Here is a 12,521-nt window from a genome sequence, read left to right as displayed (position 1 = left end):
ACAGTAACACCATCACCTCAATATCAGAATATTACTAGCGAAAAAATGTGATTGGATAGCTGTGACTACAAAAAAATTATAATGCCGATTTTCCGGCTTTTCTATAAACAAGGTATAGCTTTTACAATAAACTTTAAATCATTTAAGATTTAGTAGATTCAAAACATATGTTAATCCATAGAAGTTCCTTAAAAACTTCTTTCAAAATCGGTGGTGATTATAATGAATTATGATTAACGATTCAAATACACTTCTAAATAGAGTTTTGATTATAATAAATAAATTCTTGAGTTTAATTTTAATCAGATGTAATAATATGATTACTAGGAAAAGTACCTTCTTATAGCGACATTGATTTTAGAATTTGTATCATAATTCATAAAATATTTGATACCCTTAAAATAGAGGTTTATTCCTCAACAAATGGATGGTAAATTAAACACAAACAAACATTTAAACCATATATTTAATAAATCAATAAGCACATCCACAGCCGCAGCTACCAGCGATGGTGACGACACCACCAGCTGGCAGATCTCCCGCGAAGCGCACAGCACCGAGGATAGGCACTTGACCGTTGACCAGAGTGGTACCAGCTACTGGCATCTCTCCGAACACGCTGACGTCACCGATGCCTTCACCGCCGTACGCTCCTATCGCTTCATACGGACCATAACCGTACGGTCCAAAACCAGAAAAAGGACCAATCGGAGCTTCGATAATAGGTCCATATGGTCCAACAAATTCTCTTGCTCTGGGGTAGTAATCCAATGGATAAGCATATTCAACTATTTCACGTTCCAAAGGATATTGAGCGGGGGAGTTGTATCCATACCAACCAGCTATTTCTGCTGCTGCAGCTGTAAGGCCTGCACCTGCACAGTTGCCAAGGCCGAAACCGTTGCCGTAGACTGCTGGTCCGATGATCGTGCTTAGAGCATTCTGAAAATGGTTTAGTGGTTAAGTAAAATAGGCAAGATGCTATAATGAACAAATTGTTACAATATCTATAAGATTGTAACAAATCTTACTTGTAGATATTGTAACAATTTGCATAATTTCAACGAATTTGAGCGATTGTATTCTGTCGTTTTGTCTACGTTTATTACTGGTTAATATTTTACCCACAAAGGAATAAAGTATTCACTTATCTATCTTATCAATTCAATGATATTAATCATAACCTTTCTTCATGAAATTTTCTTTGCAATAAGATATTTGCATCAAAGAAAATTAATCTATTCATAGACCATCTATAATAATCATCATCAAGACACTAAATTGGTTTGTTCCAATAAATTATGCCATGCTCCTACATGATGCGTAACGAAAATTGGCTAAAACTATGATCGTGTATCATTTAGGTACCAATGTGAAACTCGTAGCAAATCCAAAGTTCAAGAATAACAGATAATTAATTACACAAATACTATTTATAACAACTATCCTGGCCGGCAATGTTGTTTCAAAATAAAAAAAGTTGGGAACTTTTTTTTCTTAATTCAAATTTGGAGCGTTCATCTTTTTTTTTTGTAAATGTCCATCGATGACCGCCATCTTAATGATTATTTGCGGCTATCGTTAATTAAAAAAGTATTTACGAAAATAGCATATTTTTGGTATTTTTTTCAAATAAAAAGCTTACCTGGACCAAGAAAGCTTGGATGCATAGAACTATGAACGATTTAGAAGACATGTTTGCAAATAATAGTTTGTTAATTGTTCTATGATGCTTTTATATGTCATTAAAACACGCATTGGGGTTATGTAGTGAAATAAATAGGACAAATGAAATTGGCCTAATAAGATTTGTACATGGACATGGTACTTTTATTTTTTTTAATAAATTGGTTTTTATTGACCTAAATTATAGAGGTAAAAATATAAGTCAATAAACCTAGAATAAACACGAAAGACAGCTTGATTTACAAATAAAAGATACCATTACTAGATAAAAAAATCTGTTTGTTTCTAATTAAGGGCTGATTTTTCAATCGTTGGTTAAAACTTATTCATCGAATAACGTATTAAACTACCATTTCAAAAATGTATTGTAATTGTCCGTATTTGACAGTTTACAGGTGACATTTTAAAATGTTCGTGTAATACTTTATTGGACGGATAAATTTTAACCAAGGATTGAAAAATCGGCCCTAAAAAAATATATCTTCTCAATAAGTTTGAATTTCATTTTTAGAACAGTATACAAAACTTGAAAAAATGTTTCAAAACGTTTGTAACATAAATGTGTGGTACAAACTTCCCTCATGAAAATTGAAATTATTGGATTACATCGCCATCACATTACATAAAGGTAAAGTTGTACATAGATAGCAAAATATATACAGAACCACATTAAAAAAAGAAAAAACATGGCGCTAACGCATTTCAAAACTCTCGATTAGTTTCAATTCTAACAATTGTATTAAATATTTTACGAAATCAATGATATAGTTTTTGAATAGAATACTTGTGTATTAGCTAATTGTCTATGATAATATTATAGTTTTATTTAGTAGATCATACAAACATACAAAGACGTTAGACACAGATGTTATTAATTTTGCTCTATGCGGATATTTTACAACTTATTTTAGTGTAAACAGTTGAAGAGCATTCTTTCGTTGGTCTTAGTACGTTCGAAAATATTCTATGCAATGTTCTAATACTGAACAACACTGAATACGAGTTTTCGTTTACACTAAAAGATCACGAAAAAATGCTCTTGCTCTAGCTCTACGTTCGTTTGGTCTAAATGCACCGTAAGTAGTGTTGCCCAAATGCAAGAACAAGACGAGACTTAGCCAGTCTTGGTCTTGGTCTTGCGCCAATACACCTGGTCTTGGTCTTGGTCTTGGTCTTGCGCCAATACACCTGGTCTTGGTCTTGGTCTTGGTCTTGCGCTCCCAGTCTTGGTCTTGGTCTTGGTCTTGCAGCAAGAGTCTTGCAAGTCTTGCAAAAAGTTTACTTTAAATCTTAGAAAAACGTATTTCAATTGGAACATTGTGAGCTTGAATTAACATAGCCATGGTAAAGATCAAGCAGATTAATAAATAACTGAAGATTTGATAAGAAATTCGAAAATCAAAGTCCTAGCTGCAAGACGCAAGAGTCTTGCAGGCTAAGTCTTGTTCTTGCTCAAGTCTTGCACGGTCAGTCTTGGTCTTGGTCTTGCTAAAAATACGCGGTCTTGTTCTTGGTCTTGGTCTTGCAAAAACGCAAGACCAAGACCAAGACTGCAAGACCAAGACTGAATTTGGGCAACACTAACCGTAAGTAAAATACACCTAATTATGTATATTAGAGCAATATACTTACATTAATAAACTTTAATTTATTTAAATAGTACTAAATAACGTAACGGCACCAGTCTTGTACAGATTAAGGAAAAAAAATAACTTTTTTGCAATTTTCTCATAGGTTTTTTAACTTTATTGGATATTGTTTAGTTATACCTTTAGTTCAATGTTAGTTTAACGTAACCAATGTTAGAAAAAAGATTACAATGCATACAAAATGAAGTTATTTATAAATTAAAAAAACACTTTTTTGCACCAGTGTTGGACAGTTAAATTCTAATGATGGACACCCAGTTTTGGACAACATCCAGTTATAAACACCCATTTATGGACTGTACCTAATGTTGTTTTTCCAGTTATTTACACTTGGAGAAGACTTATATGTATCAATAGAATCTTGAAAATGATGATTGGAATACAATGAATCTGGGATGTATTTATAAAAAAATTATATTTATTAATTATTTTGCATACTTAGAATATTTTAATTTCCATTTTCTAGGCAAAAATTGGATAAATGCATCGTTAAATACGAGTTGTGACCGTTAAGAAAAAACAATAGTGGTTATTTTCGTCAGGGCTGAGTAATATAACTAAAAAAAGTACTGCCACACATAATGCCACCATTTTGGGACCTCTCCTTCTTCGTCGTATTACTCTAGACAGAGCGAACATGGTCAACATGAGGTTTGGGGGGTAGATGTTACCCGCTTCACGATGTTCCGCCATATCTCTCTGTTTCCTGGCATTCTGCTACACTCGTGAAGTGAATCGCCTATCTGAATCTGCCAGCAGCCTTAATCTGATCAGTCCATCGATATGGATAAATTGATTCCAAATTGTAGCACGAGGCAAAGAGCTTCTTATAAACTGTTGTCAAGATGGTGTGGATGAAATTTAAGCGTGTGTGCTGTATGGTGGTGGAATTTAGCAGCAGACAGCAATCCAAACAGTTCATCAGAGAACTCTCTATGATAGATGCGTTATAACACGCATAAGTATGACGCTTCTCTACGCAGAGATAGAGAATGAAGCCGAGAACGAGTCGCACAGCACTTATTGACCCATTGTTCTAAAATATATTTGTGGAGGAAGGAAGGTGGAATTCCTCCATCGAAAATGGGAGGATTCTTGACCAGTCTACTCGACTGGCCGGACGTTAAGACCCCTATGAATGATGTTAGAAAGTTGCATATATGCTCTGTAGCGAAAACATTTCGCTTGCGGGATTCAGAGCGAGGTGTCGCTACATATTATTCTTCATGTTTAGATCTAGATATTATGTTGTTGCCCCCATTGAGCAGACCTGAGGACTTTTAACTGATAGTTTATTGTGCAAAATTATTCTTGGCGCTTCACATCCTTCAGCGGCTTTTGTTACTTTATCCCCATTATTAAGGGAATTGATTGCAATATTGCATTACTAATTAGCCGCGGAGTGTAATTTTAACAAAAAATATCAATGTCCATTATTGGAACCAAAGCAAATCCAGTCATGGACAATTGTTGTACAATAATGGAACCCTATGTTTGAAATGGTCGTCATAGGTATATTATTAATCAGAGAGAAAAGAAAATACAGAAAAGCGCATGTAATTAATATCTTTAAAAAAAGTTTATTTTCGACATATGTCCATAAATGGATATATCCATAGAATTAAATCCAGTTATGGACAGTGAAGAATTTTATTAAAACAACATAACCTATCTTGATACAAAATCATGTAATATTTTGTACACTTAACTACTATAAATAAAAGTAATATCAAATTTTGCTAAGATTTATACAAAAATTCTTATAAACAAAATTGTGTCCTCACTTCCTTAAGGATTTCCTTAGTAAAAACGGATTTCTGAGAAACGAGTCGTAGCAACTAAACATAAAGTTATGCCATCTTCAAACATTTTGGCCGAATAAGATAAAGTTTCGTATTTTGATAGCTTATGAACCAAACTTTTATTCTAAGTATTGCCAAATTACATAACGTTAATTTTGGTCTTATTATTTAAATTTAAAATTTATTTTGTCCATTACTGGATGCTTGTCCACCACTGGTGCCGTTACCTTATAGGGTGTCCCACTATTTGACTAAAATCAAATCTAATCAAAAAATTTTTGCTAAATTTTTCCTGAAAATCCATGTTTTCTTCTCTAGCTTCGCGCAGCCGGCATAATATACCGCTTCTCTAATATGAGCATTTTGTTTATGAAAACATAATCTTAAACGATAGCTCACGTGTTGGTGGCAAAGTTGGGCGGGTTGCTTGTTATGGGTGTACACATAGAGTTTTAAGAATTCATCTACATATTTGAAAAAAATGCGTCTGGAATTTTATAAGTATTTTTTACGTACTCAGCGTATGCAAAACTATAACCTCCTTTGAGCTTAGTATACCAACAGTGGATTTTCGTTGTCACAAGAATGTAAATGTTTTATTAACAGTATAAAAGACGTAGGAACTTAAGTAATTAGTACATGAAACTAATTAATTCTAACAATATATTTAAAACTATATCATAAAACTATTTTTTCGCCCGCAGCTTCGCCTGCGTAGTCATAACTTAACCGCATAGTCCCCGTTCCAGTAGGATTTTCGGGATAAAAACTATCCTATGTGCCGAATTTCATAGAAATCGGTACTGCATTTTTTTCCGTGAAGGAGTAACAAACATAGAAAAGCCTTACGAGTATTTATTTTATAATTATTAATATTACGTTTTATTAAGAATCAAACGAAAACAGTTGCAAGATTAATTCTGCGGTAACTGAGACAATTCAAAATCATAACTCTGTTATGTTATGTGTGTAGAAATGTATGTATGTCCTATTATATATTACCTACAATTTAACATGCACTCTGAATTCGTAATCTCACGGTGCACTTACATCAAACGAGCGAATGCGAACGAGAGAATGAAACTAAAATAATTTAATCTCTATGTCAAATTATTTTAGTGTGAACAGGATTAGAGCATTCTTTCGTTGTTCAGTGTATTCAAAAAGATTCTATGCAATGTTCTAATACTGAACGACACTAAATACGAAGTTTAGTATGTTTAAATTAAAAGATTATGAAATAATGCTCTTTCTCTAGCTCTATGTTCGTTTGATGTTAATGCACTGTACGTTTTCAGATGCGTAAACATGCAGAAATCGACAAGATTGAGAAACAATAGTAGGTAACTTTTGTTCAAATATCGCACCTACGGTTTTTGTTTTACTTATATGTTAGTTATTCCATAATTGCATGAATGTATATTTTTTGTTGTCAAATAAAGAATTTATTTATTATTTAATTAAGAAAAAGTTTCTATAACTACGTCTATACTTACAAATGTATTTATATTATACTAGGTTTCCGCCCGCGGCTTCGCCCGCGCAGTCAAAGAAAAACCCGTATAGTTCCCGTTCCCGTGGGATTTCCGGGATAAAACCTATCCTATGTCCTTTCTCGGGTATCAAAATATCTCTATATCAAATTTCATGCAAATTGGTTTAGTAATTAAGGAGTGATTGAGTAACAGACAGACAGACAGAGTTACTTTCGCATTTCTAATATTAGTATGGATAAGATAAATGGCCTAGTAATTACATGTAATTGAATAGGTAGCACGAAACCCAAAGCGGTAAGAGTTTAAGAAGCTCGAAAACTTCTACTCTCATATAAAGTGATGTGCATTAAAAGACAAGAACTCCATTCAAAATATATATTCATCAAACATCGATCACAGTTCAGTAGTAAGGTCCTTTGCATCCACAGCCGCAGCTACCAGCGATGGTGACGACACCACCAGCAGGCAGGTCTCCCGCGAAGCGCACAGCACCGAGGATTGGCACTTGACCGTTGACCAGAGTGGTACCAGCTACTGGCATCTCTCCGAACACGCTGACGTCACCGATGCCTTCACCGCCGTACGCTCCAGCGAGCTCTCCGAAGGGACCGGCGAAGGGGCCAGCGAGGGGACCGTAGGGGCCAGCGAAAGGACCAGCGTAGGGTCCGTATGGGCCTTCCAAGAGTCCTCCGTAGGGACCAGCGAAGGGACCGCCGTATGGTGATCTGCAGGGACCAGATGGGACGATGATTTCAGCGCCGTAACCAGATGCGCATGGCTGGCAGAGTGCGCTCTGAAAACAAAACAATATCTAATACTTAGTTAACAATTAAAATGAATTTATAGTAAACTAGCTTTCTACCCGCGGCATCACCCGCGTAGTCAAAGTAAAACCCGCATAGTTCCCGTTCCCGTGGGATTTCCGGGATAAAACCGATCCTATGTCCCGGAGTAAAAAGAAGCCTATGTCCTATATCGGGTATCAAAATATCTGTATACAAAATTTCATGCAAATTGGTTCAGTAGTTAAGGCGTGATTGAGTAACAGACAGACAGAGTTACTTTCGCATTTATAATATTAGTATGGATGTATAAATTAAGGTAAAGAAAAATCTATCGTAGAGCACTCTCTAATGCAAAATATTTAAGACTGATGTTCTGTGGATTTAACATCTCAAATGGAATAAGTTTTACATCAGTAAATGATGCAAAAAGAAGAGTAAATTAATTTAATATTAATTCTAATGATAAATAAATAAGCCTATAGCCTTCTTATCTATTATCTAAAGATATAGGACATTTATATGGCAGTTAAGTTTCTAAACTTCGTCGTTAAAGTTGATATAAGTATGTTTGTATACTTTACGAATATATCAGAAGGATCCATATCTTTATGAGCCTATATTTTCTCACTGTACACTTTCCTCTTATACATCACACTTTTTCTTAAAAAGTTTAAAATGTTGAGAATAAATATTTACCTGGACCAGGCAGAAGCTGGCTAACACAAAGGCGAGTGAAGACATGTTTGGTGTTTGTAAATAAATTATATGGAATTCTTGTAAATACTTCACTTTTATAGTACATTGGGTTTCGTCTTACGAAACTGTATTTGTAGCGCGTCGTCATAGATAACGCATGTAATTAGGTTATACTTTGTGGAATTCCTGAGTGATTAAAGTTCAAAAGAAACTATATACTACAAGGTTAAACATACACACTTTAAAATAAATAGTATTATAACACCCCAGAGTTGAACGAAACTACAATATAAGGCATTAACTTTTTCCCCGCGACATCGCCCGCGTAGAAGAAAGAAAAACCCGTATAGTTCCCGTTCCCGTGGGATTTCCGGGATAAAACCTATCCCTATGTCCTTTCTCGGGTATCAAAATATCTCTATACCAAATTTAATGCAAATTGGTTCAGTAGTTAAGGCGTGATTGAGTAACAGACAGACAGACAGAGTTACTTTCGCATTTATAATATTATTATGGATTTCAAAAAGGGGATGTAAATTTTTACGTGGAATGGATTTCGCGCGCTACCATGATGACATACACGCGAGAAAATCCGCGATTTCTAGCTAGTTTTGTACAATATATTTGCAATAGATCCACGTGTTTTTAAAGAAATTGTTATTACAAAATAGAGACATAGTAACACAGTATTAACCACGATTGTTCCATAGTTACATCATATTTACGAAAGGCTTTCACATTAACCGTGCTAATTATATAAATACTATATAATGTATTACTCATCCACTTGCTAACAAACTTTAAAAGAAATATCAAGAAAATACAAAAAAAATGGTGTCCAAAACAGTTTTCATTTTCTGCGCGCAAGCCTTATTCATCCAGGTAATTTAAAATCATTAATATTAAGTTTAGTAGTAGACTCCAAACAACTCCATCTAAATGAAATACTAGCGGCCTTAAAAAAAAGTTAAACAATGGATAAATTTCTACCATTTTCTTCCATAGCTGTGTCCTGCTCTTGGTCACATGAAACGTCAATCATAAGAACAAGACAGGTTATTGCAATAACTAATCCATTGCATAGCGAATGGGTAACATTTTCTTAGTTTTATTGAAAATAACTTGATTTAAAAATGTAGAATCGGTATTATTTCTAAATACATCTATAATTTGATTAATTGTTTTTCCTTCTGATATTTTATTCAAAATACCATCAAAAAACCTCAAATTTTCATAACATTAATCTTTATATTATTCTTTACAGTGCATAACAGCTTACGTCTGCGAACCAAAAGTCTACGAAGAGCCATGTACAAGATCTCTAGCTTTCAACCCGGCTTCACTCGCCGCGTCCAACGGAGGAAGCTTCACGATCACAAGCTCATCGCCTATCTCGCCAACCGGCGTTACCATGAAATCAGATAACGCTTACGAAGGTCCCGTGAATGTTGGCGGAGAAATTCCTTTCCTCGGTGCTGTAGAGGTCGATGGCGCGTTACCTACAGCAGGTGCAGGAGGCATTTCATACGGGTGCGGCAATGGAAACGTAGCTATACTTAGTGAGAATTTGAACGGGAACAGAGTGGGTTATGGCGCGGGTTATGGCCTGGGGTACGGTACAGGGTACGGGTATGGACCAGTGTATAAGGGGTGCGCTTAAATATAGATAATTTTTAGTTATTTTTTTGTTTTATTTATCCTTTTTTACTGCTAGACTGTAGTTATACTGTTCAAAATAATACAAATAAGAATATGACGAATGGCTTATAATAAAAAACAAAAGATTTTAAATATCGCTACGCTTAACATTTTTATCATACAAGATCTTTGACTTAATCTTTGATGACAAATAAAAGCATAAAAATTTAAATTCTATTGTCAAAGATCCTTGTAATAAGATCCCAGAGCCGTAAGACACAACTTATTTTCTAAAGCATATAAGTTTCGGTTCACAGTAGTCTCTAGTGTACTTTTTAATGTTTGTGGAGCTCTACCAGTGACACCTGCGACACCTGAGCCAAAACTTTTATCAAACGCTTTAAAGCTTTAATAAATGAACTTAATTTATTTTTAAATGTCTGATTTTTTATATTATGTTATTAAGATAACTATTACAATGTTATATTTAATCAGACAGACAAATTGCCAGGACCAAACATCCCCAACCCAACAAAAATTACTCAACCATGAGTATAAGCGCGAGAGCAAATAAGTTTTGTCTTACGGCTCTGGGATCTTGGACAATGTGTACCTTGAATTAAATGTGTCCATTTTAAGTGGGTCAAAATCGAGTCTAAAGATGTTGGTTACATACAAAAATACATGTGATAAGAAAATTGTGTTAAATATAACCTACTTACATCTAAATTTCTATCGTTTCCCGTTAACTCAACAAATAAAAATTATACACTAGCTTTCCGCCCGCGGCTTCGCCCGCTTTGACCAAACCTTCCTGTTGAATCCCTCTATCTATTAAAAAAACCGCATCAAAATCCGTTGCGTAGTTTTTGAGATTTAAGCATACATAGAGACATAGGGACAGAGAAAGTGACTTTGTTTTATTCGCCCGTGGTACATATTCACGTTTTCTCTACATAAGAACCACCCTCGAACTTCAAGGAATATTATAAAAAAAAAGAATTAACGAAATCGGTTAAGCCGTTCTCAAGTTATGCCCTTACCAACACATTTTGGGATTCATTTTTAATTATATACTTAGATATAATTATGTAGTGATTAAATGTTAAGGAAAATATGCTTTTCCGAGGTACAACATCAAGTTCAATCATACATTATTCAGTTCTTAATATAAATTTTATTGTTAGTTTTATCATCTATGCTTGAAGTTAAATAAATTAATATTAAAATTAACAATTTATTGAACAATGCATAAGATTATCAATCTTCTATACATTCTCATTTTTCTTAGTATACTTGATAGTAAACCGAAATCAAAATCTTATACGCATGTAACATTAAGATAACAAATGATGAAATTTCTTTCGATTAAACTTACTAAACACGTGATATTTCTGTATATAATGGTAAATCTGATGAATTGATACCAGTAGTGTTTGTTTTATATAAGATGTTTTCCAAAATAATTGTTTTGTCTCTTAGCTGTGCTTTCATACAGGTATATTTTTAGAAATATTCATATCTTCTAGTTATCGAGGAAATTTTACCTATCAATGTCTCATTTCTTAATTGGATTAAAATTAATTAAATTCTTTTATTGAAATGTTATGAAAAAACAATTTTAAAATTGCGTCATTTTAATTTAATTGAAACTTAAAAAGTTAAACAAACGAACAGTTAATGAAGAATCTTAAGTTATGTTTATTAAAATAATAACATTTTTTTTCTTATTCAAAAATTTGCAATCTAATTATTTAAGAGTTTGTTTTCTATATAAAACATTACAGATAACACAGGCCCAATACATAAACAATCCGGGACTTGGCAACCCGAATTATCCTGGCAACGCATACGCAAACACTGGCTATGGCAACGCATACGCAAACACTGGCTATGGCAACGCTAACTTTGCCAACGGAATGGCACTGGCAAACGCAGAAGCAGCGGCATACAACAATCTAGCGTATGGCAATACTCTAGCCAATGGCATGTCTATGAACCCTGCTTTTGCTAACATGGCATCTTATGGTCCAGAAGGTTTCAATGGTGGTGGTTTAATGGTGACTAGCTCTTCGCCCATTGCACCAAGTGGTGTGTCCGTGCTGTCAGAGAATTTATTAGTAGAAGGACCACTGGCTGTGACTGGACAAATGCCATTTTTGGGAGTTGTATCCGTGGAAGGACCTCTATCTGCCACTGGACAAGGTGCAGTGTCGTATTCATGTGGCAATGGCAATGTTGGCATGGTTGGCGAAAATTTGAATGGCATTCCCAACACTGGCATTCCAAATAATGGCAATGCTGGTTTCAATGGCATGAATGTGCCAGGTAGAGGTTTTAACGGCTTGGGAGGTTATTAATTGTATTTTATGTTTTAATAAATTATTATTTTTATACTAAACTGTTGTTTTATTTAAGTGTGACCTAAGATAAACATTCTGACCTATATCCCATCTATACAACTACATGATAAATATCTACGAATAATTCTACGAGTCATTTCAAGTGAAAGTAAAAATAAAACGCCTGTCCGCTTATGTTAGCAAAATAGAGCATTCAGAATATTTGTGAAGGAAATATTGTTATCTTGACGTCATATTCTTTAAACGTAAAAGCTAGCGCGCAAGAGCAACTTTTGTCTCCGCAACTATTTTGTCTCTCGTATCAACTCTATAGGAAGTTGCGTCGCTACTCGCTACGTGCGCGCACTTTCTAGCCCATATTATAGTTGATGGGAGAGACAAAATAGTTGCGGAAACAAACGTTGCT

General features: G+C 34.5%; 4 protein-coding genes across 4 annotated transcripts; 2 read left to right on the top strand and 2 right to left on the bottom strand.

Moving 5' to 3' along the window:
* Nucleotides 1–448: 448 nt before the first annotated feature.
* LOC123704225 (chorion class CA protein ERA.2-like) lies at nt 449–1,697 on the bottom strand. Its single transcript, XM_045652540.1, has 2 exons — nt 1,646–1,697; nt 449–942 (listed from the first exon to the last, which is right to left on the bottom strand). The coding sequence occupies exons 1-2, from the start codon at nt 1,694–1,696 to the stop codon at nt 475–477; spliced, it is 519 nt and encodes a 172-aa protein (XP_045508496.1). The 5' UTR covers nt 1,697; the 3' UTR covers nt 449–474.
* Nucleotides 1,698–6,993: 5,296 nt separating this feature from the next.
* LOC123704219 (chorion class CA protein ERA.1-like) lies at nt 6,994–8,196 on the bottom strand. The gene is made up of 2 exons (XM_045652535.1): nt 8,115–8,196; nt 6,994–7,426 (listed from the first exon to the last, which is right to left on the bottom strand). Exons 1-2 carry the CDS (start codon nt 8,157–8,159, stop codon nt 7,034–7,036), a joined length of 438 nt encoding a protein of 145 aa, XP_045508491.1. The 5' UTR covers nt 8,160–8,196; the 3' UTR covers nt 6,994–7,033.
* Nucleotides 8,197–8,889: 693 nt separating this feature from the next.
* LOC123704212 (chorion class B protein M3A5-like) lies at nt 8,890–9,794 on the top strand. Its single transcript, XM_045652527.1, has 2 exons — nt 8,890–8,996; nt 9,379–9,794. Exons 1-2 carry the CDS (start codon nt 8,946–8,948, stop codon nt 9,772–9,774), a joined length of 447 nt encoding a protein of 148 aa, XP_045508483.1. The 5' UTR covers nt 8,890–8,945; the 3' UTR covers nt 9,775–9,794.
* A 1,411-nt stretch (nt 9,795–11,205) lies between these two features.
* On the top strand, nt 11,206–12,112 carry LOC123703936 (chorion class CB protein PC404-like). Its single transcript, XM_045652146.1, has 2 exons — nt 11,206–11,250; nt 11,540–12,112. The coding sequence occupies exon 2, from the start codon at nt 11,672–11,674 to the stop codon at nt 12,110–12,112; it is 441 nt and encodes a 146-aa protein (XP_045508102.1). The 5' UTR covers nt 11,206–11,250; nt 11,540–11,671.
* The last annotated feature ends 409 nt before the right edge of the window (nt 12,113–12,521 follow it).

The sequence above is a fragment of the Colias croceus genome, chromosome 28 (genome assembly GCF_905220415.1).
Source record: "Colias croceus chromosome 28, ilColCroc2.1".
In the NCBI taxonomy this organism is placed as follows: domain Eukaryota; kingdom Metazoa; phylum Arthropoda; class Insecta; order Lepidoptera; family Pieridae; genus Colias; species Colias croceus.
The sequence above is the reverse complement of the archived record's forward strand: the minus strand, read 5'-3'. Positions and strand labels throughout refer to the sequence as shown.

What these genes read in the sequence shown, in the direction of transcription:
- LOC123703936 (XM_045652146.1), top strand. Translation starts at nt 11,672, where the DNA reads ATGGCACTGGCAAACGCAGAAGCAGCGGCATACAACAATCTAGCGTAT.
- LOC123704212 (XM_045652527.1), top strand. Translation starts at nt 8,946, where the DNA reads ATGGTGTCCAAAACAGTTTTCATTTTCTGCGCGCAAGCCTTATTCATC. An exon ending in CGCAAGCCTTATTCATCCAG is followed by an intron (nt 8,997 to 9,378) that starts GTAATTTAAAAT and finishes TATTCTTTACAG; the next exon opens with TGCATAACAGCTTACGTCTG.
- LOC123704219 (XM_045652535.1), bottom strand. Translation starts at nt 8,159, where the DNA reads ATGTCTTCACTCGCCTTTGTGTTAGCCAGCTTCTGCCTGGTCCAG. An exon ending in CCAGCTTCTGCCTGGTCCAG is followed by an intron (nt 7,427 to 8,114) that starts GTAAATATTTAT and finishes TTTTGTTTTCAG; the next exon opens with AGCGCACTCTGCCAGCCATG.
- LOC123704225 (XM_045652540.1), bottom strand. Translation starts at nt 1,696, where the DNA reads ATGTCTTCTAAATCGTTCATAGTTCTATGCATCCAAGCTTTCTTGGTC. An exon ending in TCCAAGCTTTCTTGGTCCAG is followed by an intron (nt 943 to 1,645) that starts GTAAGCTTTTTA and finishes AACCATTTTCAG; the next exon opens with AATGCTCTAAGCACGATCAT.